We start from the raw sequence: 27,750 nt of genomic DNA on the forward strand, positions 1-27,750 counted from the left end.
ACATGTGTGAGAGTTTTGTAAAAAAAAATTATATCTGAAGGAAAAAGGGGCAAAAATCACTTCAAAGCAGAGCCACTGAAAAGCCATAACATTCATTGTCATATGTTTCTCTCTGTCACACACACACAGACACACACACAGACACACACACAGACACACACACAGACACACACTGTCCTTCATTTCTCCTGTATTTGCTTTGGGCCAGTTTGATATAAAACCATTACTTTGTAATAGACATTTTCTAAACGTTAATGATGGTTTTGTTGCAGGATCATTACTGAAGCATTTGCACCCCATTTCATTTAGCCCCTGAATCAAAAGACGCATCTAATCTTTTTTTTTTTTTTTTTTTTTTCCATGAAGCAGCTGCAAATTAAAATGACTGAAGGGGGTGTTCTCTGTTTACTGGAGATACTTAGCGAGCACACAACAGCAACAAGAGGAGGGTTTCTAGTCTAAATGAAGAAAAACAACAACCTGATATTCATGTATATTGTTTAAAATGATATGGGCAGTGTTGTTTGACTCCATTCTGTGTGACTAAAATAAAAAGAAATAAATATCACTCTTACCTTGTGGGCATCTGCTTCACTTTTGAGCTTGTTCTGGGCCCATTTGACCTTGATGAGATGCGAGTTAATCTCCTCCTTCAACTTTTCCACCTCTCGAGTAAACCTACTGACCTCCCCCTCCTGAGAACACAACAGGGATGTAAATTCACTAACATCTTATAACAAGCTCTATACATTTTGATTGTACAGTTGTTAAATGTGTGTTTTGCTAAATTATCTACATCAGTATTCATAACACATGCACAACACAGCTGTGGAGAGAGCATATTAAAAAAAACATATTTGCTGCTCTTGTTCTGGGATTATGAGATACTTAACAATTTGTCATGGATGATGTTTTGCCTCCACTGAGTTTGAGAGCTTAGATAAGACTCAAGCCAAAGTAACAAAAGACTGGCAAGGTTTTATCTGTGCACATCACAAATATGAAAAAGAAAAAACAGAAGAACAGTAAAATAGAAACACTTATTAAATGACTGCATGAAAGGAATTTACTAATAAATCATCCAAAAGAAAAATTATGAAACTATTAAAATTAACTTAAAATCAGGTGGTTGCACAACAGGGCTGTATTGTACAAAAAAATAAGACTGGTCAGTCAGAAATGCAGGTCTGTAAAAAGACAGGATTTAAAAACAGATAACTGGACTTTTCCAAAGCTGAGGTGCCACTACAGGAAAAGCTCCATCACCCTTTGAACTTAACCTCGACTCCAGAACAGCTAGTAGGCCTAAAGGCTGAATTATGCTTCTATGTTGGGTCGATGTCAAGCTGACGGCGTACCCTGACATGCACCTCCCCAGAAATGTAACTACGCGTCGAGGCAATGCAGACTATATAATTAATAATAATTAAATAATAATTAAATAATAATTAAATAATTAATAAATAAAACAATGTTGTGTGACAATCATGTGCATTACAACAAAACACTGCAGAAACTTTAAATCTTCTAGTCAAAAATAAATCTCATTGCACTTAAAATAAGATTCATCACCAAAAAAGTAACTTTTTTCTAAACAACTTTTACTTGTTTCAAGCACATTTTCACTTGAAATAAGTAGCTCAATCTGCTGTGGAGCAAGTTTTTTAAAATACTTGTAATAGGAAAAAAATAAGAATTGCACCGCGACAAAACACAATGTGTTGGAGAGAGGCAGCACTTTGAAAGGTGCACGACAGCGTCGGGGCACCAGCGTAGTTACGATGTGGAAGAATAAATCAGCCTTAACTCAGCAGATCCTTTTGGACAGTAAAGTTAAGAGGACACTGATGTACTCTGGCACCAGGCCATGTAAAGTCTTGTAAGCCACAAGTAAGATTTCAAAATTCTAAACAAAATTGATAACCAGTGCATAACAAGTGGCTAAAGCTTGGGGTGTTATAAGGAAAGCACTTGGTCTTTGTCAGAAGTTCTGCACAGTCTTAAGTTGAGCTATGGCTCAGGCACTGAGGAAGCTAAACAAGGCACTGCAGTAGTTCAGGTGTGAAGAAATGAAAGCAATCATTTTCTCTGTATAGGTAAAAGAAAACAATTTCCTGGAGGTAGTAGAAACACAATGGTACACATTTTTTTTGTTTTGTTCAAAGCTTAGCTTATCGGAGATCACCCTCAGGTTCTTAGCAGTGCCCTTAATATTTGGGATAAGGGGAGCGAGCAGTGGTTGATTACGGAGGTTCCCAGGGCCCGATGATAAGCACTGCTGTTTTGTCAGAGTTTAAATGTAAAAAGTTTCTTTTACATCAGCTACCCAGCTCTGAAGTGTGGCCAGCTTGTTGAATTCAGAGGGTTTAATAACACAGTGTATCGTTGGCATGACAGTGAAATGAGATGTTATGGTGACAAATGATATGACCTAATGGTAGCATATACAGAGAGAACAGAACAGGTCTAAGAATTGATCCCTAAAATATGCCACATGTTGCCTGTGCAGATGAAGAGATTAATTAATTAACTGAGACATAATATTTCAAGTTTTATTGATAGGAGGTGAACAAGGAGCCTGCAGCCATTAATAAGTCGTTTGTAACCTTTAGAAGAGCGGTTTCGGTGAGATGCGTCAAAATCCAGATTTAAATTACTTTAAAACGCTGCTGTTACTAAGCAGTGCAGTAAATGCTAATCAAACCCAGCTAATGTAAGTTCAGCTGAGGGTTTTTTTTCCTAATGTTATTATGACAAAATGACAATGCTACAACACAGCAGCACATGAACACAATAATTACCTTAGCATCATAAAGCTGCTGCAGCCGGCCCTTTTCCTGGGCCAGCTGGTTCCCTCGGAGGGCCTGGCGGTCCACTTCCTTGGTGGCCTCCCTCAGCCTCTTCTCCAAACTCTCTTTATCCCGCCTCAGGTCGAGGGCCTCCTTCTCCCCCCGCACGTATTTCATCACCATGGCCTCCTTCTCTTGGCGTGCTTCGTCACACTTCTTGTTCACCTGGTGGAGTAGTTTATATCATGAGATAGGTTTGTAGCAATCCCCCACTATTTAGCCAGTGAGCTACTTGTATTGTTAGGAATCTCTATAATGAGATGGCTGGGGAGAAGGATTTATGAGCTGCTTTCCTGCTGCGACTGCAAACTGGCCGGTGGAAGCCTGATGGATGGTCTTGGATTACATTGTGAATAGAAGGCAAAACTGCTGATTTACAGTGAGAGTGTCAGCTTCTCAACCATTTACACATAAGGTAGCCTTATTTCTGTGTTCATTGCAAATTATCAATTCATTATTTTTTGCAAGGTCATTAATGTCTGATAGAAATCCATAATGTCAAGAAGCACCGCAGACCAAATACTATTGCTGACACATTAAAAAACACACTAATGATGGGTATTATATTATCAATGACAAACTATTTATGTAGTTATATTGGCAGCCTTGATCAGCTCCTTTCGAAGACCAGTGGTCAGTACCCCTGCTGCATCGCTCTCAAACTCACACCTTTATGTTCATTCCTCATGTGAACAAGATGCTGTGTGTTCATGTGCCATTTCTCAATTTGTCAGATAACCATGTTATGTTCCAATTCCCCATGCACGCTGTTTACTCTAACACGCTGGTGTTTCAGGAGAGCAAGTGAAGCACATTTTATTCACCAAGTGTTAAAAAAGGGAAGAAATTATCAGTGAAATTGCACAAAACTTCTATTCCATAATATGACCACGCTTTTGGGGTGCCAGCTGATTAGGACTGGGTCACCATCTTAATGCGAGCTCGGACTGATAGAAGGGAAGAGCTGACTGGAGTGCAAAATCTATCTCGTATTGCTCACTGAACAGTGAAATTAAAAATTGTGAGGTGTGACAAAACTGTCAAGAGCAAAAGTGCCCTACACATTTTTAAATCAGGTGTGCAAACCACTGGATGAAAAATATGCTTGCCTCTACTATTCGCTTAACAAGTGATTAAATCTGCAATAACAAGAGTTTTGTGTGCATAGACCTTGACCTCTCTGCTGCTAGTTTTGTCCAAACATTGGGATGATATGTGAGATACAATGTGTGGCAAAAATACTGAGTCACTTCTGAGTATCCATTATTCTTGCTGTAGGTTGTAAACATGAGCTTGTTGGGTAAGTAGTACAGACTTTTTTTTATTCAAGGTGGTTTTGATACTGTAGTCAGACATATCACAGGCTCAAAAGAATGCAACATCTTTACAGTATTTCCTATATATGTTGTTTGCTTTGAGAGACGAGTGCTGTGTTGTGGTTTTAAATGTTTTCGTCATTTCTCTCTATGTCAAGCTGCTGACTTATACTGTTGGTGTATTGCTGACCACAGGAGCTGTAGCCTGAGCTCTGAACACTACCAACTCATACCAATTTTGGTCAAAACACTTAACTATCCCTAAAAAGTTGAGTACATGTGCATTTGGTTAAGCCCCTTTCTCATCTTCACCTTAGCCTCTATCAAGTAACACTGGCTGTTATTTCATCTTTTTAGACAGATGACTGTGAAGACATATAGGGCAAAGAAAGATTTTTTATCTCTTTAGCTTTATGTCAGCAAAACAGACGTACAGTACCAACTTAAAATGGAAACTAGCCAGACATGCAAAATAGGGGCAAACAGTAGCAAAGGTATTATGTGACCAGCTTATTAAGGAGTCACAGAGTATCTGGGTTCCAGTTATACCTGTTCAAGCCGGTAGGTCATCTCCTTCTGCATTTGCTGGAGGGCAGCCTTAGCTGCCTGATCCTGATGAATTAGTTTGTCCCGAGACTCCCTCAGCTCTTTCAGCAGCTCCTCCACCCTGCCCTCCAACTGCAGATACACAATACAAAATAGAACAAAAAAAAAAACAGACAGGGTGAGAGACTTGTTGGGAAACACCTACGCTTGCATCACATCTGGCCTAACCTGCTACACAGGATGACACTTGACACAAAATGTAGATGGCATAATAAATTGATAGGAGAGGAAGAGGAGGGCAGTTTGACATTGTTCTGATTGAAATCAGATACTTGCTTGTGTCAAAGTAACCCTAGAATAATTTACCTTTCTGCCTGGAAAAACTGAAACTATACCTTTATACATTTCCTGGAAAATGTTCAGTGACATGAATAACAAACATTTAATTACCAATCCAAATCTAAAGGCTGGGAAAAAAGGCTTACAAGCATACATTGGGTGTATGCCATAAAATCCCTCCTACACTCATCCATTGCTTGCACAACGCTTAAACAAACGCCACTACCTCAACAGCATGAATCAATTTCTGTTCCTCCTATGGCAACAGTAATGCTTTACCCAGGCCAATGAATAGAGCAGTACTTGTGTTTTCAGTGCTAGCTAGATGCAAGCACTGTAAATCAAAAGGATAACACACACACACACACACAAACACAGACACACATACACACACACACACACACACACACACACACACACAGCTAATCAGGACTCAGTGTCCTTTTCTTCCTCCCACCATCCTGCTTTGTTGGACTTCTTTAATTACCAGCTATAGAGAGCTCAACGTCAGATTTAATTGAATTGTAGTGTCACTGTGACCGGTGCTGCTCAACACTTTGTCCCCTGGATTGTCCTCTAATTGTACAACAGCCAGCAGAGGCCACACTCTGACTCTTAATGAAGATATAATTGGTTCACCACCTTTTTTGCTCTCCATTTTTTTTTTCTGAATGTAACATCAACTTTGAATGATAACCCATCCTAGTACTAGTACCTAATAATTGTTGTTTTACCTAATTAAAAGCAAATGTTCTGTATTTCAGTTGCAGATATTGTATTAACAGACATTTTTGAATGCCAGTACTCAACCAAAAGAAAAAACAAACAAATAACTACAAGCAGCCATCCACACATTCAGGTCAATCTCAGATAATAGTATGAAAAGCTGATTTAGCCATGGCCAAAAGCAATTAACCTAATAAATAAGTGATCAGAGTTTGCGTCAACTTTTGAGGATATTGTGTCTATCCTTTCATTAATATGTGACAGTCACCAAAAACCCAACATTATACAGCAAAAATGAAAAGAGCATTACAAAACACAGCTGCTTTTGATCACAATTAGCAGAAGTCGATGTCCGGGAGGGGGACGGGAAGTCAGACAAAACACTGCAGGGGAGCGCTTCCTTTTCGATGGGAAACATAAGGTTGATAGTCTTCCATTGTTTTTTGAAAATCTATTACAAATAGCTTGCAGACACGCTGCTGTAATGACGAACATAGTTCATCAGATAAGATAACACACGTTTCAGATCAAGGAATACAGACGGCATCATTAACCAGTCAATTCTGTGTGATAATTAACTACGTGAGCATGGAGAGGCCATAAGAGAATGACACTGACCTTTTTAACGGTGGCCATGTGCTGCTTTTCTGTTTCTGCCCTCTTTTTCAGCTCTTCCCTCATGGTGTCTTTTTCTGAACAGATACCCAAGATCAGCTCCTGATGTCTCTTGTTCTCCTCGAGCAACCTATACACACACACACAAACAAACACACACAATACCAAATCAGGTCAAGTCCATACAAAGTACTGAAGAATTTGGGCTATTGTTATCAAGGCCAAAATATAGAGCTAGCTGGGAAAATGTGCAGGCTCTCTGCGCAATCCAAAAATGTCTTGTTTCATTACAGTAAAAAGGGCTTAAAAACGAATTTTCTCCTGAGCCAGCTTAATTAAGACAGATTAAATACAAGTAAAGTGAAAGAAAAAAACAATAGCTATTAGCAAGTAGGTTAATCTCTTACTAAACTGACCCATTAGAGTGGAAGCTAAGTGCTGTACAAATGTGCAGAAGGTGGTCTACTACATCATTATCTACTGTACTCTCTGCAGAACATACATCTAATCATCTATAATCTAAAATAACTGGCACCATCATTAGATCAGAAATTTTTTTTTTTCATGAAATAGTCATTTACCTCTGAACAGCTTTTTCCTGTTGTGCATATTTGTATTGGACACACTTCTCAAAGACCATCATGCAGCCCTCCTGGTCTGCGGGGAGTCCATTGACAGGTGGGCTCCCTTTCCTCTCACCTTCGCCTTCACCCTCAGGCAGCTGACACGCCAACAGCTCAGACTCCAGCTCGTCCAGCAGTGACTCCTGTGACAGGGAGCGCTGGATCTGGGAAATGAGCTTTCGGCTGCAGTCTGTGTCGTATGGGCTTGACGAGGAATGTGAGGGGGCTGAGGTGTTGGCACTGGTTTGAGGGCTGGAAGCAAGCGAGGAGCTGACAGTGTCCGAACTGGGAGTAGAGGGCCCATTAGAAATCCCGGAGGTGGTTGTGGAGTCGGTGGGTGAGTTTTTGGAAGCGCTTTGGACGGAGGAGGATGACGGACTCTTAACTAACCCACTGTCATCATCATGAGAGGGCTCTGTGGAACAATTTGTAACCAAGACCGATGGCTGCTCATTGCTGTTTGGAGTGGTGGCGTGAGAATCCTTCACTTCATCAAAAGTTAATAAGGTTTCTGTTATTCCTTCAAGAACAGAGGGAGAGCTTTCTACCACATCTGCTACAGTGGTGACCGGAGCTACCAAAGCATCACCAGCTTCGTTTAAAGGACTAAAAGGAGGTTTTCCATCTTCAGTAGAAACTGTACTGCTATCACAACTGTTATCAGCAGGCAGCTCACTCCTTCCTACCTCTTCTTGGCTGTGTGTTTGAGTGTCTAGCTCTGTCTTTGTGTTCATGTGAACATCTGTTGTAGTCTCAATTAATTCGCTGTCAAGTTGCATTTCATCCCTTGCCTGACTGCCCTTCTCTGCTTCATCTGTGCTGCTGTCAGAGATTTGTTCCTCCTGTTCTACATTAGACGTGCTGTTGTGGAGCTGATTCACCGGGGGCGATCCCTCTGACACAGATTGAACCTGAGATCCATCCATCATGTGTGCATCTGAGGCAGGATCAGGTTGTTCCATGTTTCCCGGTCCACTTTAAATCTGTCAGAGAGAGGGAGAAAAACACCTTGAGAAGAATTCTAAGTGGGAGGAATGACTGATAAACTATTTGGGTTGTCATAAATGGTGTGACTGTTTTTCTGAAAGCAGAACAGCCTGAAATTACTGCATGTCCACTAACAGAATAGGCCTGTAATATTTAAATGTTATGGCTTCCTGGTTATCAGGTACAATCTTGGTCTTGTGTTGAACCAAGAAAAACCTTGACAATCCTGGAAACAAGCTTGATATTTCCTCATATTACTCCCGTGACTTGCAGGTTTGTATCTTACCAAAAGTAACTCATCACTCAAAAGGTATGCCACAGAAACATACTCTCTTACTTTGACTCACACTAGGAGGTGTGGTCCTGTCAACACCTGTGACGTAGTAGCACCTGTAGGTGTGCGGTGCAGATCGTCATACGGCAGAGATAGGTATTCAAGATTATTACATAGCTGCAGTGCATTACGGTATCACCAAAATGTTAGGGCAATCCATTCAGAGATCATAGTGAAACACACTAGAGAGGACCTGTCTATTGGCTTATAGGTATCAAAGTCAATATGATACAAGATGCCAACCAAAACACATCTCACAAGGGCTTGTAAATAGCAGTTCACTCTCAATACCTAAATGGTTTAGGTTGATGATTTAAGTTTCTATTTCACTTTAACTTGGAGAGATCAGAAATGTTAGCCAGCAACTAACCCTGTTTTAACGGAAACAGAAACTGAGAAGCTTAATAAATAAAGTAGCCCTGCCTCAATTTGATTTATACAGTCTTGGCTTGAACCACTTAAAACATTCAACAGTTACACATTATTCACTTGAACTGAGAACAGCTCTGTCAGCATATGATGTGTTATTAATTGCTGAGAGATAACAGAACATAACTGGAAGCCATGCACAAAAAAAGCTTATATGTCTCTGTGTATGCTGTCTCCAAAGCTGATATGAAATGACTAAGAAGACTTCCTCTGCAACAACAAGTACCTATGATACAATGTGATCTACAGTACTTCTTTCAATACCATCTTATCTACACTCACTATATTTGTTACATCACACAAATTAAGATCAAAACATGGGACATGGCTGTATACAGAAACACACTTCAGGAGTGAATGCACAACAGTTAACACATGCTATAGTGTCACTGACTAGCCTTGTTGAACAGACCCTGTAGGTATCTATGCACCGGTCACTGTGTAGTCAGCAAGCAGCAGGCCGGTGTACCATAGTATTTACTACCGTTTTACTAACACTTTGGTTCATTTCATGTCGTTATACCAGATGGGTTTAGACTGCAGGCGTGCTATCCAGCTAGCGTTAGATTGAGATATCATGTAAAACCCGTTACTGATCGTAAAACTTAACAAACTAACAGCAGCTTGTACAATTAATTAACCCAGTAGACTGACATATTGCATGGAGGTACTGCTTACTTTAGCTTGCGAAGCTCAAGCTAACGTTGGTGAGAGGCGCTAGCTCAGCAAACACTTCAGGCTAGCGTCGCTAACACTAGCATCTAATACAAATGGACAGTTATGATCTTCACCCACCGATTGCGATGAATCCATGTGTGCTTCAATTTTCCGGTAAGAGGGATAAAGGCGAACTTTGAGCCTGCTCTCCAACCAGCTGATCGCCCCAGCAAGTCACTTTGATGTGACACATCAACAAATATGGCCACTGCAGGAGAAGAGATGAGCTGATATCAACCAATGACAGCCCAGTGCGCCGTGACGTCAGTGCGACGTAAACGCACGGCAGGTACTCCTCCACCTGTTAATGAACCAATAAAATGACGTCTTTACAATCTATGTTTTTAATAAATTATACATAAGTACAATAATAAAGATAAGATTAAGTATTACAAAGTGACACTAACAGGATGAAGATAAGAGTGCAGAACCATTTGATTAAGAATTGTTTATAGTCTGTTTAGATGTCTTTGTTTTCATGTTTTAAAATTGTGTTCATTTTATTATATTCACTCTAGTTAGTAAGTTTTATCTTTTTATTCATGTTTCTTTTGTCTTTTTAATTCCTTTTTTAGCCTTTTTTTTTAGGCTTTTTTACTGTAACTATCCTTAGCATATGCATAGTTTGCATAAAGCAAGAAACGGCCTTTACAACATCAAGTTGAGAGGACTATAATGTTTTTGACGTCTAAAAGGATGAAGCTCAAATTGTTAGTTATAAAGAATTTCTCATATCAAAAAACCTTTCCTGTCACTCATAAAGAATATCAAGAGGCAAGAGCAACATCGGAACTGACCGTCTTTGTTAATGTAATGAACATTAAAAGTCACAAATGTATAAATAAATATGTAAAAAATGTGCAAACTTGATTTTTTAAATAATACATTAATTAATTAATTTTAAAAAATCAAGAATAACTATCTATGCTATATAAATTCACAGTCAGCTAAAGTGAGGACAAAACATGTTCAGCCATTAGTACAATATTTAAAATAACTATCAAACAAAAAATACAATTTTGCATCGCAGGTCAATATGTAGTTGTCATTGTTTTTGAGGCAAATCCTGACCTTTTGACCTCTGTGCAGGTGACGCTACTGCGCATGTGCAATACTTTGACCTCTTCTTCCAACACGTGCCTCAGGTAAAACGTCGACTTTGCAAAAATTAATTTTAAAACTATAAATTACACATTGATATATACTTGTTTGTGTTGATATTTAGTTGTGCTTCTTAGCACAACATTATTTACGTTTGTTGGAGTAATTTCTGCCATACAACAACCTTTTTATTAGCTAGCTAACGTGCTAGCATGAAAATGATATGATAAAGTGCAGCTTTTTTCGGCACCTTTAGCGCTTGGCGTGCCTTAAAAATGTTCCTCATATTATGATAAACTGTCTGACCTTGTATAACTTGATGTTGATAGCTGCCGCTATGAAAAGCTCGTTTCCCCAAAATTTGGTACGGCCTAACCTACCCCTGAGGAAACCATCATCGAGCCCCATGGCTCTATGCACCGCGTCGCTCACCATGCCCGCTGCAACGCCTGTGCGGCCCGCGGCAAGCGCCACAGGAGATGGTAAGTCAATACCGCCATTATCGTTTAATTAAATGAGCAAGGGTGTAGCTGCTTGATGAATTTTTGGTTGCCAACACCCAATGATGATTTTGTTGGCAACCAAATGTATTTAAGACCAGGTTAATTTACCTTTTTTTTTTTTTTTTTTTTTTTTGCAGGTCCAATTAATTCACCATCCATGAGGGATAAATCTGCAGTATGTGTCAGACTTTTTCGTCATTGGCTAATTCAGTGTGTTCTGTCTAAATGAAAGTTCTTTCCTCAGTGCCAATTTTTTCTGTCTTCACAGGTGTTAGGATTCATGCCACCAGCACTGATAGTGTACTTCTGCAACTACTGTGGTCAGCAAGGTAATACTGCAGACTTTAAAGTCATAATACTGCATAAAGGAGTATGGTTCCAGTATACATGTTTGTATTCCAACTGGTTGGAAGAAAACTGGTTATGACCCACCCACAAAGCACAAGAAAGACCTTTTACCAGTTTATTTAATGTTCCAATCAAACAATCAAAAAAGACCAATGCCCATATTTCCCCTGTGAAACAAAGAAAGCAGAAGTGATTATCTAAATTCAACTTGTTAATTACTTATGAATATATAAAATACTGCTTCAGTAAATAGCTTTTTCTATATTGTATTTCTTAAAATAACTAAACTATCTGCTGATCAATAAAATACTCAACTTCCAGATGTCTTTAGAAGTGGATCAGGATCAGAGTTGATTTATGCAACAGATGGAAATAAAGAACATCTCTCATTAAGACTTTGCTTTTTTAAAACTGAACCAACTAAAGCAGTATAATGCTGCTGCTGTGTTTTAAACAGCTCGCAGGTGTTTCAGATTCAGAGGTTGAGGTGGACCTGCAGGGTTGAGTGGAGGTGTGTGGGGAAGTTTATTTGTGCTGTTGAACGTAGCTGCTGTGAAACAATCAGAAAATAATGTATTGATCTTGATTCACAGGCTTTCTTACTGTCACCACTTCCTCATTTCACTCACTCTCTAGCTCACGCAACCACAGCTGCTAATAACAGCATTGTGTAGCCGCTTACTGACAGAGCAACTCTGTCCACCTCTTCAGTGTTCGGACCTTTTATACAGAACAGTGAGGAGGAATTAAGTAGCATTCCCGCATTGAACAGACTCTCTGAGAGCAGAGGAGAGCAACGCCATGAGAAGTGACAGCAAACTAGCTGCCCCTCTCCTCTGTCTTAGAGGGGCAGAGCTGAGTCCTCCATGCAGCAGAGTCAGAGACAGTAGAAAGTTGTTACAACTTATTTCAGTAATTTAATAATGTAATCCGCACAAATGAAGATCTCCTATATCCTATATCTTGTCTGAAAATACGCTATGTCTTAAAAACTCAATATACCGCTCAGCCCTAAAACAACGTAAGGTTTTGGAGAGGGTACAGACCTGTTCAGCTCACTGTGAGACTGTGGCGGCACAAATTAGACTATGGCGGTTAGTTCGGTTAGTCGTATCAACAAAACTCTGGGGACACCTCTGCTTGTTCAGAGTTGGTACAGTAATCACTTTCTAATTCACCTGTGTTCACCTGACAGGGAATTTTCGGTGCAAGCGCTGCAAGAAGACGCCTTACTGCTCTGTGGTTTGCCAGACAGAAGACTGGAAGGCACACAGACACTTGTGCAAGCCCCTTGATCCAGAACCCGTAAAGTAAGCTGGTTCAGTGACTAACTGTCACTGTACTGTATAGTAGTAACAATGAAAGCCTATTGTGGAATTGGTATATTATATCCAGTAAATAGAATCTGCTCACTTTTTTCTCTTATATCGTAGAGAGAAAGCAAATGAAGCCACTGCTTCACCAGTGATAGCAGACAAAGCTCTCCTGGTGGCCTCAAAGGTAATTGCAGTACTTTGATGATCCTCCTAATGGAAGTAAAAGTTTCAAGCTCTACAATTGATTTGTGTTTATTGAAGCAGGGAGATGCACCCAACCTCCAGAGAGTCTATTTGAAGGACTTGCAGAAAACTAAATCCATTAAGGGAGCAGACTTTGAGGTACAAAACACCCAGTTTGCCTTAAATCTTAAGACTTCTTTTTTGTGGTGTTAAATACTAAATTGCAACATCTGTTTGTTGTAACTATTATTATTGTAGGCAGTAGTTTTGGAGTTCTACAGCCCTGGTAGGTTTTTTCTCATTGCCCAAAGCCCAGAGCTTCTTAATGCTCTCCAAAGCATCAGCACAGAGCTCCAGAAAACCTACAGCTGCACCTCAGTGACGACACATATACCTAGTGTTGGGGAGGTCTGCGCGGTTCAGTTCTCCGCTGATTTGGTGAGACTTTTCAAATGATATGAAGAGGCACAAGTTTTAGAATGCACACTGTGTTACATATTTTCTTTCCTCCACTCACTGTATTTATATATATTTTATGTGTAGAACTGGTACCGAGGCCTGGCGCAGACTTTGGCTGCTGACCAGAAGACAGCTAAAGTCCTTTACATTGACTTTGGCAATGAGGAAGATGTCCCTGTGGACAGGATCAGACCCCTGGCCACCAATATTCAGCCATTTTGTCCATGTGTGAGTGCATGTTCCCATCATACAAATTAGTTAAATTTTTTTCATGTGTCCAGTGTGACAATCAGTGTTAAAGTATATATTATGCTTCAATGATTATAAATACAGATTATATATACAGAAACCCTCATAACTTTAAATAACAGACAGTATAGCTGCCATGATGACACTAGCTGTTCATTCTATTCCCTCTAGGCAATGGAGTGCCGTATTTCTGGAGTGGTGCCAGCGACTGGCACCTGGTCTGGTGAGTGCTGTATGGTAGTGAGGCAGCAGTTGGCCGGCAAGACTTGCACTGCAAGGGTGGTGGAAACACAAGAGAATGGTCACATCCATGCTGTGGACATCGTGCTTTCCAGTGGTAGGTGATACAGTGTTAGGATGGCTGATATATATGATTCATTTATGATAAATGAAGTATGATTTGTGATATGAATGCATAATTAAAGTATGAATTTAAAGGCAATAACATTGTCATTGTTTTCTTTTAGGAAAGCAGCTAAGTACGTTGCTTCTTGAGCACGGTTATGCAGCAGAGGAAACAGTCAGTGTTGCACCAACTGAGCAGGAAATAAGTAAGTCAGCTTCATGGGTGCTTTCCCCAGATCAGTTTGCAGGAATAAGGAACAACATTACTTTAAAATAAAAAAAACCTGCACATATTAGACAACATATACGCTGATATGGATATATCTTTAGGTTACTATTAGTCGATAATATTGACTAATCAATATATTAGTTGGGCTCTATAATACAATTAGAGTGGTTACTAGGACTGTATGTTTCACTCCATATCAGACACAAGACTGACAAAATTCAGTGTGTACCTGTGCCATAGTGTTAAAATCATTATTTCTAACTAGGAAAATAATTCTTCCTGTTAATATTCCATACATGAAGACAGTTTCAGTAATTCTTTTGATCTCCTCAGGTGCCATGATGAGCGCATCCTTGGAAAACTTCAGGCGGCGCTCCGATGGGAAGGACGCCAACACCTGGGCTCAGCCGCCAGAGCCACTGACACAGGCAGTGGGTGACTCCTTCACTGTTGTGGTCACCCACTTCCAGTCACCAAATGATATTGTCGTACAGAAGGTGGAACACGCTGGTAAGTAGCATTTGTTCTGGCACATGCAACTTAAACCTCGAGACCTCAACAAATTGGCTCATGTTAAGAGTCACAGTTAGAGGAAGAATGCAAAAAGCAAATCAGTCACTATCCTTTTCAAGTCTCCTCTGTTTATCTGAAGCATTGCTTAGTTTGTGTGCATGGTTGTGCTCTAAAATTCCCCTTGAAAATATTTTATCCTGGCATTGTTTATAACTTGTAGAGTGACACAGTTCATTCATTGACAGGAGTTATTCAAGAGTTGCAGTTGAAGCTGAGGGAGCACTGCTGTCAGGTGGCAGAACCCCAGAACTTCAGACCAGCACCTGGCACTGTTTGCTGTGCCCAGTTCTCAGGTACAACACACATGCAAACATAAATATATCACTGTAACACGTTGCACGCTGTTTAATTAAAATATGGCTTATTTCAATTCTGCTTCAAATATGTATTCTTGTTCCATTTAAATAATGAGCTTGGAGATAATATTGTAACTAAACAAGCCAATACAGGACACACAAGATTTCAAACTGACTGTTAATCCATCACCTGACCTCCATGTGTGTCCCTCCAGAGGATAAGCAGTGGTACAGGGCCAAAGTGCTGGCATATTCTTCAGAGGAGCGGGTTTGTGTTGGTTACCTGGATTTCGGTAACTCTGAAGAAGTGGATTTAGGCCAATTGCGACCCATCAGTAACTCACTTCTGGCCCTGCCCATGCAAGCTATGCCTTGTGGTCTAGCAGGTGGTATTTTCACTGTGACACACATTTTAATGTTTAGAAAATTAGCATAGTGGGTAAAATTACTGTATATGTTTGGTGGCTCTATATTGAGACACAAGCCAGTGTCACTCAAAGAAATCTACCTTAAACCTCCTTTACCTTCATTATTTACATTGGACCAGTAATGTAACTGTGATTTGGCCCTGTCCTTCTGTCTGTCAGCATTAAACAACTTCTTCTATTTGAGTTCTTGAGAAACATCTTTGTAATATCAGACCAGGAGGTTGTCACACTGAGCAAATCTGAAATGTTATATTTGAGTAGATACCACAATTACTTCTGAAAAATGTATGTTTTGATACTCACATCTTTGAGTCTCCCTTAAAGAAGTTGTCTCACACTCGATTGGGGTCTTTTCCAGGGGTGCAGCCTGTTGGGGAGAGCTGGTCAGAGGAATGCTTGTTGGCCCTGCAACGAAGGGTATCCAACAGAATACTACGTATTGAGATCCATGGAGCACAAGAGGGCAAGGCTTTGGTGGCTATGATTGATGAGGCCAGTGATCCTCAGGGCAATGTCACGGAGCTGCTGATTTCTGCTGGGTATGCGGCTCCTGCTCCTGTTAACAGCAGTGGTGACCAGCAGCCCGACCAGACAACAGCTCTTCCTGCTCCTGCAAAACCACACAGTGAGAAATATCTGAAATATATCCCTCAGGATTTACATTCAGTCCCAGTCAAAATGCTATAGATGCAACATGCAAGTAAAAAGTTGAAAATGACAATATCAAGTTTGGTCTAAAACATCAGAAATATCTTTTGACTTGAAGTGAATGATTGTTCCTTTTACGGAGAATTGTGTGGATTTGACCAGAAATGTAATATTAGGCTACTGATAATTGAAATGCCACTTAAGGCTCTCTTTGTGGCTGTTGTATCATAAATCTCAAGTTTACTTACCAAAGTCACAGATTATTTTCACTCACTGTAAGCAGCTGTCTCAGCTACCACCTACTACTGAGAATTTTATACAAAAAGTGACATTTGTATGTATGTGATGGATGTTTGCTCTTCAGTGTCTCCTACAGTCAGTGAACGCATGGTGTGGTCTTCTGCTGAGCTTCCCAGTGAAGGCCAGACAGTGGCGCTGCTAGCCAGTGTCGTGGAGAACCCTGGAGAGTTTTTCTGCCGCATTGACAATCCTACAGGTGTGGCTCTTTCTAGCAAGCCGCTGTTATTGATTTAGACTACAAAAAAGCTCAACTGGCTGGTAATGAGTGCTAGTAAGAGTTTTTATCCAGAAATAATGCTGATTCAAATTGTGTGTTTTCATCTTATTAAATTTTAGAGGCTAGTAATCTCGAATCAACTAAGCATTCACTTTGTCTGTTGGCATATATTTTATGGACACAAATTTACATTGTTCCCACAAAATTGGACTTATGTTTTCTGAAATACAAGTTATTCCTAATATCTTAAACTATGATAAGCGCTGCAGTACATGTATTATAACCAAGTTTCAAATCATTTCAGATGTCCACACAAGACTTGAGTTTATGTTTGTGTGTCTCTTTGTCAGATCATCAGCGGCTGATAGAGCTGGGGGCTGAACTGAAGCTGCATTGTGAGGCAGATGCTTCACCTTTTGTGCCCAAAGTGGGAGAGCCATGTTGTGCCATGTTTCCTGGTGAGACTACCTAATAGCACCTCTAGTTGTCATAAACACTGTCAGTTCTTAAGACGGGCTGTTACTGTGGCAAGTTATTCTTTGGCTGAAAATTGAACACATTTCAGTAAACCCATGGAACAATATCCTGATGATCTTGGTCAGATTACATTCACGATGATCTTTTTTCTTGTTTGTTTTGGGTGAATTTATTGTACATGATCTGCTTTTTGCTCTCCAGGTGATGGAGCCTGGTATCGTGTGATGGTAAAGGAGCAGTCTGAACACAATGTGGTTGTGTACTTTGTGGACTATGGTTATAGCATGAAGATGGACGAGGGCCATCTCAGATCCATTACACCCCGACTCCTGGCACTCCCCTTCCAGGCCATTCGCTGCTGGCTCACAGGTTGTGTGTGTGTGTGTGTGTGTGTGTGTGTGTGTGTGTGTGTGTGTGTGTGTGTGTGTGTGTGTGTGTGTGTGTGTGTGTGTGTGTGTGTGTGTGTGTGTGTGTGTGTGTGTGTGTGTGTGTTTTTAAGAAGAAAGTGTGAAGGTGTTTTCTTCCATGTTAAATGGAAGAAGTTTTATATTGTTTTTATTTAATATCTTTTCCAAATGTAACCCTATATTAAACGTGTGTGGCAAATCAAATCTGTGGTATTGATGTGAGATCAAGATTTGAGGTGATCCTGCGATTTGTATTCCGTAGGTTTTTTACAAGGTGTGTATGTTTGTATTCAGGTGTGGAGCCCCTGGGTTCAGAGTGGAGCAGTGAAGCCCTGCTCTGGTTCCAGACTCGGGTGGATGGTGAGCAGCTCTCGGCATGTGTCCGCTCTGTCACTGAACAAGGTTACGGTGTAGAGCTGGAGAGCAGAGGACAGAATGTGGCAGCTGCCCTAATTGCCGAGCAACTAGCCAAAGTCCCTGGAGAGATTCCAAAAGAGACACATACAAGCACAGCCTCTGCAGGCAAACACCAAGAGGGTGTAAAGGAAAACAATCACAGCCAAATACAAGTGCAAGCCTCCAACCAGACAGGAAATTCTAAGGAGATATCAACTAATGAGCTGCCTGTGGCAGCACCATCAGGTCAGTTAGAGGCGGCATCTTTAGGAAGAAATGCATTGTTTGATCATTTGAGGAGTCTGATTGAAATGGTGTCTAATTCTTTTTCAGCTCCATCTTTTCCAATGGACTGGAAGACTACAGAGCTGCCTCTCAACGAGACCTTTCAACCTTACATTGCAGCTGTCACTAGTCCTTCCCTATTCTACCTGATTGGTCCCAGCCAGGGTCAGAACACTCACTTATTACTTCTGTGTCTCTTGTAAGAACATGCAAGAATGATGAAAATCTGCTGTGCTCTGCTGTTGTAATTGTTGCACGTCATTTTTGCAGTGGATCAGCAGAGGCTTCAGGAGGTGATGGTGGCTCTGGCTGCCTACTGTAGCAACAACCAGGCCTCTTTATCCTCCACTGTCCAGAGCAAGCTTGCCCCAGGGGCTGCTTGTTGTGCCCAGTTCTCTGGTGAGGAACACACTTAGTATTCAATAAATACATCATCACTGGGCAAGTACTCATTTAAATACAATATCTGGTCTTTATGTCACATTGCCAAATAGACAGTGTGCCTGCTGAAAACTACAATGTGCTGCAGTAGCTAAGTTAATGTTCAATCTTGCGCTCATAGTGCCCTTTTTGTTAGTCAAATTTTCTCCAAAATCTGTTATGAGTTGTCTAATTTGAAACTAGAAGTAACTAGCAACTAAGTTTAGTAAACATACAAATTTGAAAAAAATAATCAAGTTTTTTTTTTTTATATATATATTAATGTTACATCATTATATTGACTTATCTAGACTATTAGTAAATGCTTTCTTTTTTCTTTGACTCCAAAATAATGTTTGATCAATGATATTTAAGATGTGATAGTTTTTATAGCTTATGGCCAGACTTTTCTCAGTGAGGTGGATACGTGTTCACATGACATCACGGTTTATGACAAAACTGCATTTAGAGTTTAACAGATATTTACAGCTGGGAAAACCCAATCTCTGCTCAGGCAGTATCATTACCACACATTGTTAAATTGATTACAGGCAAGAGACCCTATGAGGACAAACCAGCTGACCCATCAGTCAGCTATACTCTCCTCTCATGCACACATATCTGTTGCTATCTATCTCTTTCCCTCATTCTCCTACCTAGCTGATATGTTTGCTCTCTGACTGGTCTCGAGACCCCACCTGCAGTCGTTGCCCCTGCACACCTAAGCTGGTAATTTGGTGTCTGCTAGGAGAAATAATTACACAGCGTGTGAGCAGCCGAGCATAGGAGCGACTCTGCTTTAAACACAGCATACAAGAAGGAGACTATAGCCTGGCATACATTCCGCAGCCCAGCTAACAACAGGGTCTGTTTTTAATGGAGTTTTTTCAATGCTGCCTTTAGGTCCTTAGCTGGTAACGGTGCATCATGTTTTAAGAGGCAGCTCTGAGAGTAAAATTATCATTGTCTTCTCTTAAATGTTGGGTTCAAGGCTTTTTCAGAAGCCTATCTGAATGTTTACCAAATATGAAACATTTTCTACAATTTGTGCAGGTTGGCGACCCTTACTCTGTGTCCAAATGTAAAACAAAGCAAATTTTGTCAAAAGTAAAGCATAGGCGGCGTTCTTGCATACAAAGCTAATTGACAGACACAAGAAGATACATATGATATATAATTGAAAATGTTTCAACTTGAGCTTATCCCAAGGTTTATAAATGTTACAAGGCGAGACAGAATTGGAAAGAATCTGGAGGGAAATAATAGAAAGCAATAGAGTTTGAGTTTAGTCAAACACAATGTACAGCAGCCATCTTCAAGTCATTCCACAAAGGGCCATGTGGCTGCAGGTTTTCATTCCAACCAAGCAGGAGCACACCTGGCTCAATTCATTTAATCAGCTGAACTCACTCTTCAGTCAGCTGATTGGTGTGCATGTGTGCTCCTGCTTGGTTGGAATGAAAACCTGCAGCCACATGGCCCTTTGTGGAATGAGTTGAAGATGGCTGATGTACAGTATACTGTGCTTGTACTAGCTAGCTTACATCTCATGTATGTATTGTCAGTACATTGTGTAATAGGGCCAAAAAACACAAATGTTTTAGAATTTTTATGGAGGGTGTTTTATGTTTCATTGACATTTAGTGAATTACTAAAGCATATTACATGAATACACAAGCAGATAAAAAATCAAAAAATACCTTCTGGAGGTTGGCATGAAGGTAAACGAATATTCCTGTTATACTATACTATTTTTTCTCTTATTCTCAGTTTATCATCACAAACCTGCTATATGAAAGAAAATTATTTTTTTTTCAGCTGATAAAAACTGGTACCGTGCGGTGGTCCTGGAAGCCAGTGAGAATGAGATGAGTGTCATCTACGCAGACTACGGCAACACAGAGAAAGTTCCAATCTCCCGAATCTTGCCCATCCCCACACACCTGATGCAGCTCCCCTTTCAGATCACCCGCTGCACCCTCACTGGTAAGGCAGTAGTGCTGCTGTTCTTTCTCTCTGGCATTAATTCCAATTTTGACCCTAACCCTTTTGTAATTGCTACTGGCTCTCTGAACTCTCAGGTAAGGAACACTTTCCAGCTGAGTGGCCAGTGGAGGTGCAGCAGATGTTTAAAAGCCTGCTGATGAATGGTGTCCTCGCCACTGTCCAGTCCTTCGATGGCTCTGCTAACATCCTTTCACTCACATTGCCTGCTGAGAAAGGTGGGGGAAACCTCACCTCCATGATTTTGGATGCACTACAGGCCAAGACTAAGAGTACTACTCTCCCATCCAATATGGTGAAGACTGACCAAACTGACAGCTGCACAACTTCTACCAGCACTACAGCTGCCCCTGACTGCCCCCAACCCAGGTCGGTACCTGAAACCCAAAAGGTGCTGGAAAGTTCAACAGCTGCCACTGACCCAGATATAACTTCAGATCATCTGACATCCTGGATGCCACAGCAGAAGAAAAACACTTCAGCGGAGTCCGTCAGCGGTTGGTCGATTTTAAGAATTTCACTGTGATTGCAGAATTCAGATGCTAGTTTTGACTATTAGGTCTGTAAAGTAGTCTTTGTTTTTAAGAAGGTACAACACAAACTAAATATTAGCCCAGTACTTTCTTATAATGGCACAATTTATGATTTGCATCATGTTGTTTTGCTTATTCAAGTTTGAGTGACTAGAAAGAATAGCTGTAAGTAAATGAAGTTTATTTAATATAGCACCTAGCAGAGATCAAGGTCACAGTGTTTCACAAGAGTGAAATTATTGAAATAAGACCATAAAAAGTGTATAATGTAAGATGTAATGATAAAAAAGCAACAGCATACCTTTTAAAAATGCACAAAATACAGTATGATGTGATTAATTCCATTATTCAGTTAATGAATGGAGTGTTTGTTTTTGATTACTGTTAATTAGTCACACTGGCTGATGAGGTACAGCAGGAGCTAAAATCAGGTAGCTGTTCTAAGATGATATTTTGTTTTTCAGCAGATCCAATACAGAAGATTATTGAGCAAATGGAGCCACCATGCAAAATGGATACAAAGACTAACGGTATGTTGGTCTCCAGATCATATTTTATATATTATTGCACCTCAGGCTTTGTCATGCTATGACCGGTTTGTGACTTTTTAGCATTCACTTGACTTTGTTTGAACTGCAGATCCTCAGAACTCTGCCTGCTGCTGTCTGAGCCTGAAGACCAAGGTCAGAACTGGTTTCACTGCTTTTGAACTTGTTTTATTTCTTTTTGATAGATCTTAATCATGTTCATGGACATCTTGCACATACAGTGTTTTGTCACACTTGTTACAGAAAAGTAATATTTTATAAATATCTGATTTGTCTTGCCTTTCACAGATCGACCACCTGGAACAGTTGATGCAGCTGCAGATTTCTCTGGTCAAGCAGTTAGTGGGACAGACGAAATAAGATTTACCAAGTATACAACTTTACTCTTGTTCACCAATTTGTTAAACAGGTTTTTTTTTTTCAGACCATGTTTCCTTTAAAACAAGTTCACTCTGAATGCTACCTCCAGAAACTGACACCTAGCTTATCATTTAATGTTATTTGTGTGACCTCATTACAGATCTTGGACTATGATCAGGACTTTTATGTTTTTAACCTGTGGTTAAATTCCTGTCACTATTTTACTTTTTAGGTTTTAAAATCTCTGGAGGTTTTCAGAAAATAAAGATGTTGAATGCACTTATTAGGTTTACCTGTTAAAGTCAGCAGAAAAAATCATCAACACGAGGTGTTCAAACTCAATTCAAGTGTGTATTTGTGTCCTGTAAGTGTGCTGTAGTGCATGCTGTGCTGTCTTCTGTTCCTTTTTGCAGTCCTAATCACCTGTTCAGGTGGGATGTCCAGCCTGATTGATTTGTGTTGACATGTGTTTCAGTTTTAACATAAAGTTCAGACTCCAAACCAGGGATGTGTATGTTATTTTACTTTGACGGTTTCATTTATTTGACTGTGCATCATTTGAATTGATTGCATACACACACTGGCCACCTGTTACACTGCTTGTTAATGCAAATATCTAATCCTCCAATGATGTGGCAGCAACTCAATGCATTTAGTCATATAGACGTGGGTCAAGATGATCTGCTGAAGTTCAAACCAAGCATCAGAATGGGGAAGAAAGGTGATTTAAGTGACTTTGAACATGACATGGTTGTTGTATCCCGACGGGCTGGTTTGAGTATTTCCTTAACTGCTGATCTGAAAAACACATGCAGAGACCTCAGTAGATAAAACATGTTCTTTCTAAGGTAATAAAAACGGTGATCCTTTTTTTCCCTTGTGATTACACACTAATTGAAACATTATACATATATTCTATTTCTGTCCATCGATCCTCCCTAAATCTTGCACTACAGCCTACCCAAGCATTGTTGCTGACCACAGTGTACCCTTCTATCTCTAGCAGGATAACACAAATCCTCTGAAAATGGTTTCTTAGACATGACAGTGAGTTGAATGTAGTCAGGTGGCCTCCACATTCACCACATCTCAATCCAATAGAGCAGCAGTTCTCAAACTTTCTAGTGTTGAGGATCCCCAAATTAAAATGCATCAGGCTGAGCTAGTATTTGATAAGATTTATTCCATAAATGTCTATACTGTAGATTGGCAGTAAAGAGTGAAGCCTATACTGAGTAGACATTCTTTCTCCCATTGAGTTAACCTCTGGCAGAGCTGTCAAACTCATTTTCATTAAAGGGCCACAAACAGCCCAATTTGATCTTGATTGAAAAGAAGGGAGGAAGGAAGGACAAATGGAAGGACGGTGGGATGGAAAGAGAAGGAGAAGAAAAGGAAAGAATACAAGTGAGGGGGGAAGAAAGAAAAGATGGAAAGGTTGGAAAAAAGGACAGGAAGGAATGAATGAAGGAAGAGAATATGGGAGGGAAGAGAGGAAGGACAGATGACAGGGATGAAGGAAAAAAAGACAGGAAGGAAAGTGGGCCGAATTGGACCCCGCGGCGGGCCGGTTCTGGCCCACGGGCCGCATGTTTGACACCCCTGCTCTATGGTATCAATTAAATAATAGATGAATTAGTGGTTAAGAAGTACAACCGGTGCTACCAGGCTGCGTAATGAATCAGCAGGTGAGTATGTGGATTAGTTTGGAGATGAGAAAAATAATAATGGTACTAGCAGGAATCGTTTAATATGCGTGTCGGCGCCTCCCAGTCTTTTATAATTACCTATTGTGGAATAAGGAGGGTACATTTAGACCGCGCCGGTGCAGGTACATCACAGGTGGGCTTGGTGAGGAGGTGGGGTCGCTGCTCTCCTCCTGACGGGAACTGAAAGCCATGTAGATCAGATCAGTGTGGAGCCGCAGAGAGGGGGACTGCTTTCTGAAACACTTACTAATAAAGGATAGTGAATACTGAGGAGCTCGGGGTAAGTGAAAGCATTTTCATCGCTCATTGAAGGAAAAGATGGGAGTGTGTTTATTTCTTCGCTCGTCTGGTGGCGGAGTGCGGAGTCTGCAGTCAGGTATTTACTATCCATTTTCTCCGACGTGTGACTCCAAAGAAGCTTTTTATTAAAACAAGTGAAAGGGTTTCAGTGTAGTTTTGGACATATAGAGAGACCATCTAATAACAGATGTCAGATCAGATCTATTTTAAAAAACTACATTTCCTCATATTTTAAATTAAGGGAACTGATGATGTGATGTCTCTATCAAATAGTTTCCTCAGGTTGTTCTATAATCCAATTATATGGGAAAGCGACCAGGTACTTAAAGCAATACCTGAGAGCTTAAAAACTACTTTAAAACTGCATTTCTTGAATTCCTTGTACCTACTTTGTACTTAAGTAGGCTGACACGGATCAGTTTGTTTAGTTTCTTGAGTAAACCTCCTCTACTGTTGCATGTCAGGGTCATAACCTCTGACCCCATCTTAAGACTGCCTTGACCCATGACACATTTCAGAGTGACCAGATGTTGACACACCAGCTACAATGAAAAAACAGGTTTCATTGATTTTGTGTGTGTGTGTGTGTGTGTGTGCCCTTGAAAGTTACAGATGAGCATCTTGTAGGCTATTATTTCACTTAGGAAAAGAATAAGGTGAAATATTTTAAGATAAGATTTACATTATTGGTCAAGAGGGAAATTGCTAAATAACATAGTGTAAGGTAGAGGGGGGGGAAACAATCATACCATATCACATCAATGACCCTTATTGCATTTAGATGGTTATTTGATTCAGTTTCCATGTTTGTGAAGTTAAAAAGAGTAATCATAGGCTCTGTATGCTTGCTCTTGCACATTTTCATGTTTATATGCAAGACATTTTGAATTATAAATATTTGTGGCTCTTTAATGAGACACATGTCACATTATGGAGGAAAAAAGTTTCCACATTTGTTCCTCTGTCGTTTTTAAATGTGTTTTATTTCTGGTGACTCATCCTAAAAACTACCTTAAACTGTTAGGGTGTCTCACACATCAAGTACAGGTTAGGAGATCTCAGGATTTTGTGTGAAGTTGGTCCAGAAACTAGCACTCATTTCTAATTATAGACCACAGAATGGAGGCACTTTCCAACCTGCCAACCAATTCAAAACAGACGGCACATCCACAACTTAGGACTTTAATTTTAGGAATATCCCTATTATATGAGAACTGATAGCCTACAAGGGTTAGACTAACTATTCAATTTAGGCCAGAAATGTGAAAGAAATTGTCTTATTCCTCCTCTCATATCTGATTTTGACTTTCAGTGACACATTTTGAGCCCTGACAGCAACAAAAGGCACATACAGGATCTTGATCTGTATCTTTACTTTTGTTCAGTCTGTAGAGGTTTTTCAGTTTAGCTGGACCCGAACTTGCAGTGCAGACAGAGCAGAAAGGTGTTCACTGACAGGCAGCGAGAGAGGAGGACAGAAAGATGAGGGGTGGAGGGATCCAGAAGAATGCTTGTGAAGAGGCTGCCAATTTTGAGACAGGTGTGTGTGGTGCACGTGTGTGTATATGCGTGTTTTATATGTAGGCATGCATGACTGCTTCCTCCTACAAGCAGTGCACACATTCAAAGCCGCACCCCCCCCCCGGTAGTAAGAAAATCTCTTGTCCTCCAGACGTACGTATCAGCGAGTGCACACATACAGCATCAATAGCCCTGGTGATGTTTATCTGCCCGGGGCTTCTCAGACAGTCACTGCATGTCAGCTCCTCAGATCTGTATCACAGACACACAGACTCCTCTTAAAGAGAGGCCCCGTCCTGCACACAATTCTATCTCTGTTTCAGAAACACACACGGCCTTACCTATAGGGAGGGTGTCTCTGGCACGTCCGTACTCTTTGCCCAGCCCAACACACACACACACACACACACACACTTCAGCTACAGACAGGATATTATGGCCAAGCTTATCAGCAGCCACAGTTAATCAAACCATATCTGCAGCCTCTCAACTTCTAATGTGTACACAACAATGAACAGAGGAAGCCAGGTGGGGATTTTAAACACATGGAACTATATTGTACACTCAATTAACAGTTCATTAGGTGCACCTACAATCTGACAATAAATGTAAGTCAATATAAAATGTTTACTTTTTGTCGGCACTGACCGGATGTTTCATTTTTGGGGCCAAAGAAATGTGTCAGATAGTAAGGTGCTTCTAAATTAGTTTGTCCACCTTTACTCACATACAGGAGGGGGATAGATTCTTTGAAATGTCTCTCAATGTTTTGTAATGCAATCCAGTGCAACACCATTACTAACTGCAGCCTCAAAACTAAAATGAACATCATAAATTTAACAGAAGGAGGGCAATTGAATTCCATTAGACTGTAGAGCTGTATCTAATAAAATCATATTAAAATCCCCCACTGTTCCAGCAGATTTGTGTTGCAAAATGTTAATAGGTAGTAGTCACACTGGCTTTGAAAAGCAGGAGGGTCCTGATAGAGAATACATTGGAGTATTTAAGTAGAGCTGAAACTGATAAATCAATTAGTCAACTCTCTAAAAAGTAATTCAATTTTTTTTTTATATAATCAATTGTTTCTTTTTTTCCAAGCAGCTGACTGCTTGAAAGTCTGGATTTTGAAGAAGGAGGTTTTTGTTAGCAGGCTATCTCTATCATCTGTTCTCATGCCCTTGCAATGATAAGCCTTCTCCCTGGTAACCCACTTCCCAAATGAACACACACTGATGACGTCGTAGATATGCGAGGACACACACGACCCTTATTGCAAACACATGATCCGACACATCCCTGTTAACACTTTAAAACCAGAGGAAATCTTGATATTGCTAACCCAGGCAAAACACAGAAGACAGAGTGTGTCATATTATTGGACTGAGTTAATAGAGGTTCCTTTTTGTATACTACCTCACTCTTGCTGACTTGTAGGAAAAATATTAAGGTTTTAGACATGTAAACCACAGAGTTAACTGTTTAGTAGTTTCTTCTGTCACTATTCCTTTAAACAAACCTCTTATGGGACTGTTAAAATTGAGATGTGTTTCACAGCAGGTTTTTTTGTTATACTTTCTTGCAAATTTCATATCTTAATCCTTTATAGGACACTCATTGAAAGGAAGGAAGGATGGAAGGAAGGAAGGAAGGAAGGAAGGAAGGAAGGGAAGGAAGGAGGGAGGAAGGAAAGGAAGGAAGGACGGAGGAAAGAAGGAAGGAAGGTAGGGGGGAGGAAAGAAAGAGAGAAGGAAGGAGGGAGGAAGGGAAGAAAGAAGGAAGGAAGGAAAAAGAAAGGGGGATAGAGGAAGGAAGGGAGGAGAGAAGGAGGGAGGGAGGAAGAACAGATGGAAGTAAGGAAAGGAAGGAAGGAAGGATGGAGGAAGGAAAGAAGGAAGGGAGGAGAGAAGGAGGGAGGGAGGAAGGACAGATGGAAGGAAGGAAAGGAAGGAAGGACGGAGGAAATAAGGAACGAGGGAGGGAGAAAGGAAAAGAGGAAGGGAAGAAAGAAGGCAGGGAGGAAGGAAAGGAAGGAAAGAAGGAAGGAAGGATATTTTGGGAGAACAGAAGTTACCAAATATAATTATTTGCCCAATAAAGGGTTAAAAAGAAGG

General features: G+C 40.4%; 2 protein-coding genes across 2 annotated transcripts in view; one reads left to right on the forward strand and one right to left on the reverse strand.

Annotated features, from left to right (window-relative positions):
- ccdc186 (coiled-coil domain-containing protein 186) overlaps positions 1–9,662 on the reverse strand; it is a 29,737-nt gene extending 20,075 nt beyond the window's left edge. Inside the window, exons 1-6 of the mRNA XM_053340724.1 lie at positions 9,560–9,662; positions 6,973–7,997; positions 6,395–6,521; positions 4,715–4,843; positions 2,802–3,014; positions 576–695 (exon numbers count right to left, since the gene is read on the reverse strand). Of these exons, the coding sequence (XP_053196699.1) occupies positions 576–695; positions 2,802–3,014; positions 4,715–4,843; positions 6,395–6,521; positions 6,973–7,976 (1,593 nt within the window). The 5' untranslated portion in view covers positions 7,977–7,997; positions 9,560–9,662. The remainder of the gene's footprint in view (positions 1–575; positions 696–2,801; positions 3,015–4,714; positions 4,844–6,394; positions 6,522–6,972; positions 7,998–9,559) is intronic.
- Positions 9,663–10,919: 1,257 nt separating this feature from the next.
- Positions 10,920–22,106, forward strand: tdrd1 (tudor domain containing 1). Its single transcript, XM_053340723.1, is given in 23 exon segments — positions 10,920–11,108; positions 11,354–11,414; positions 12,629–12,751; positions 12,970–13,091; positions 13,191–13,370; positions 13,476–13,619; positions 13,812–13,977; positions 14,108–14,191; positions 14,548–14,724; positions 14,973–15,080; positions 15,299–15,469; positions 15,870–16,136; positions 16,524–16,655; positions 17,027–17,134; positions 17,355–17,522; positions 17,855–18,202; positions 18,290–18,406; positions 18,512–18,640; positions 20,480–20,647; positions 20,743–21,162; positions 21,663–21,728; positions 21,838–21,881; positions 22,035–22,106. Coding segments are annotated over 23 exon segments (3,564 nt in total).
- Positions 22,107–27,750: the final 5,644 nt, after the last annotated feature.

Source organism: Scomber japonicus, chromosome 20 (assembly GCF_027409825.1).
Source record: "Scomber japonicus isolate fScoJap1 chromosome 20, fScoJap1.pri, whole genome shotgun sequence".
Lineage (NCBI taxonomy): Eukaryota > Metazoa > Chordata > Actinopteri > Scombriformes > Scombridae > Scomber > Scomber japonicus.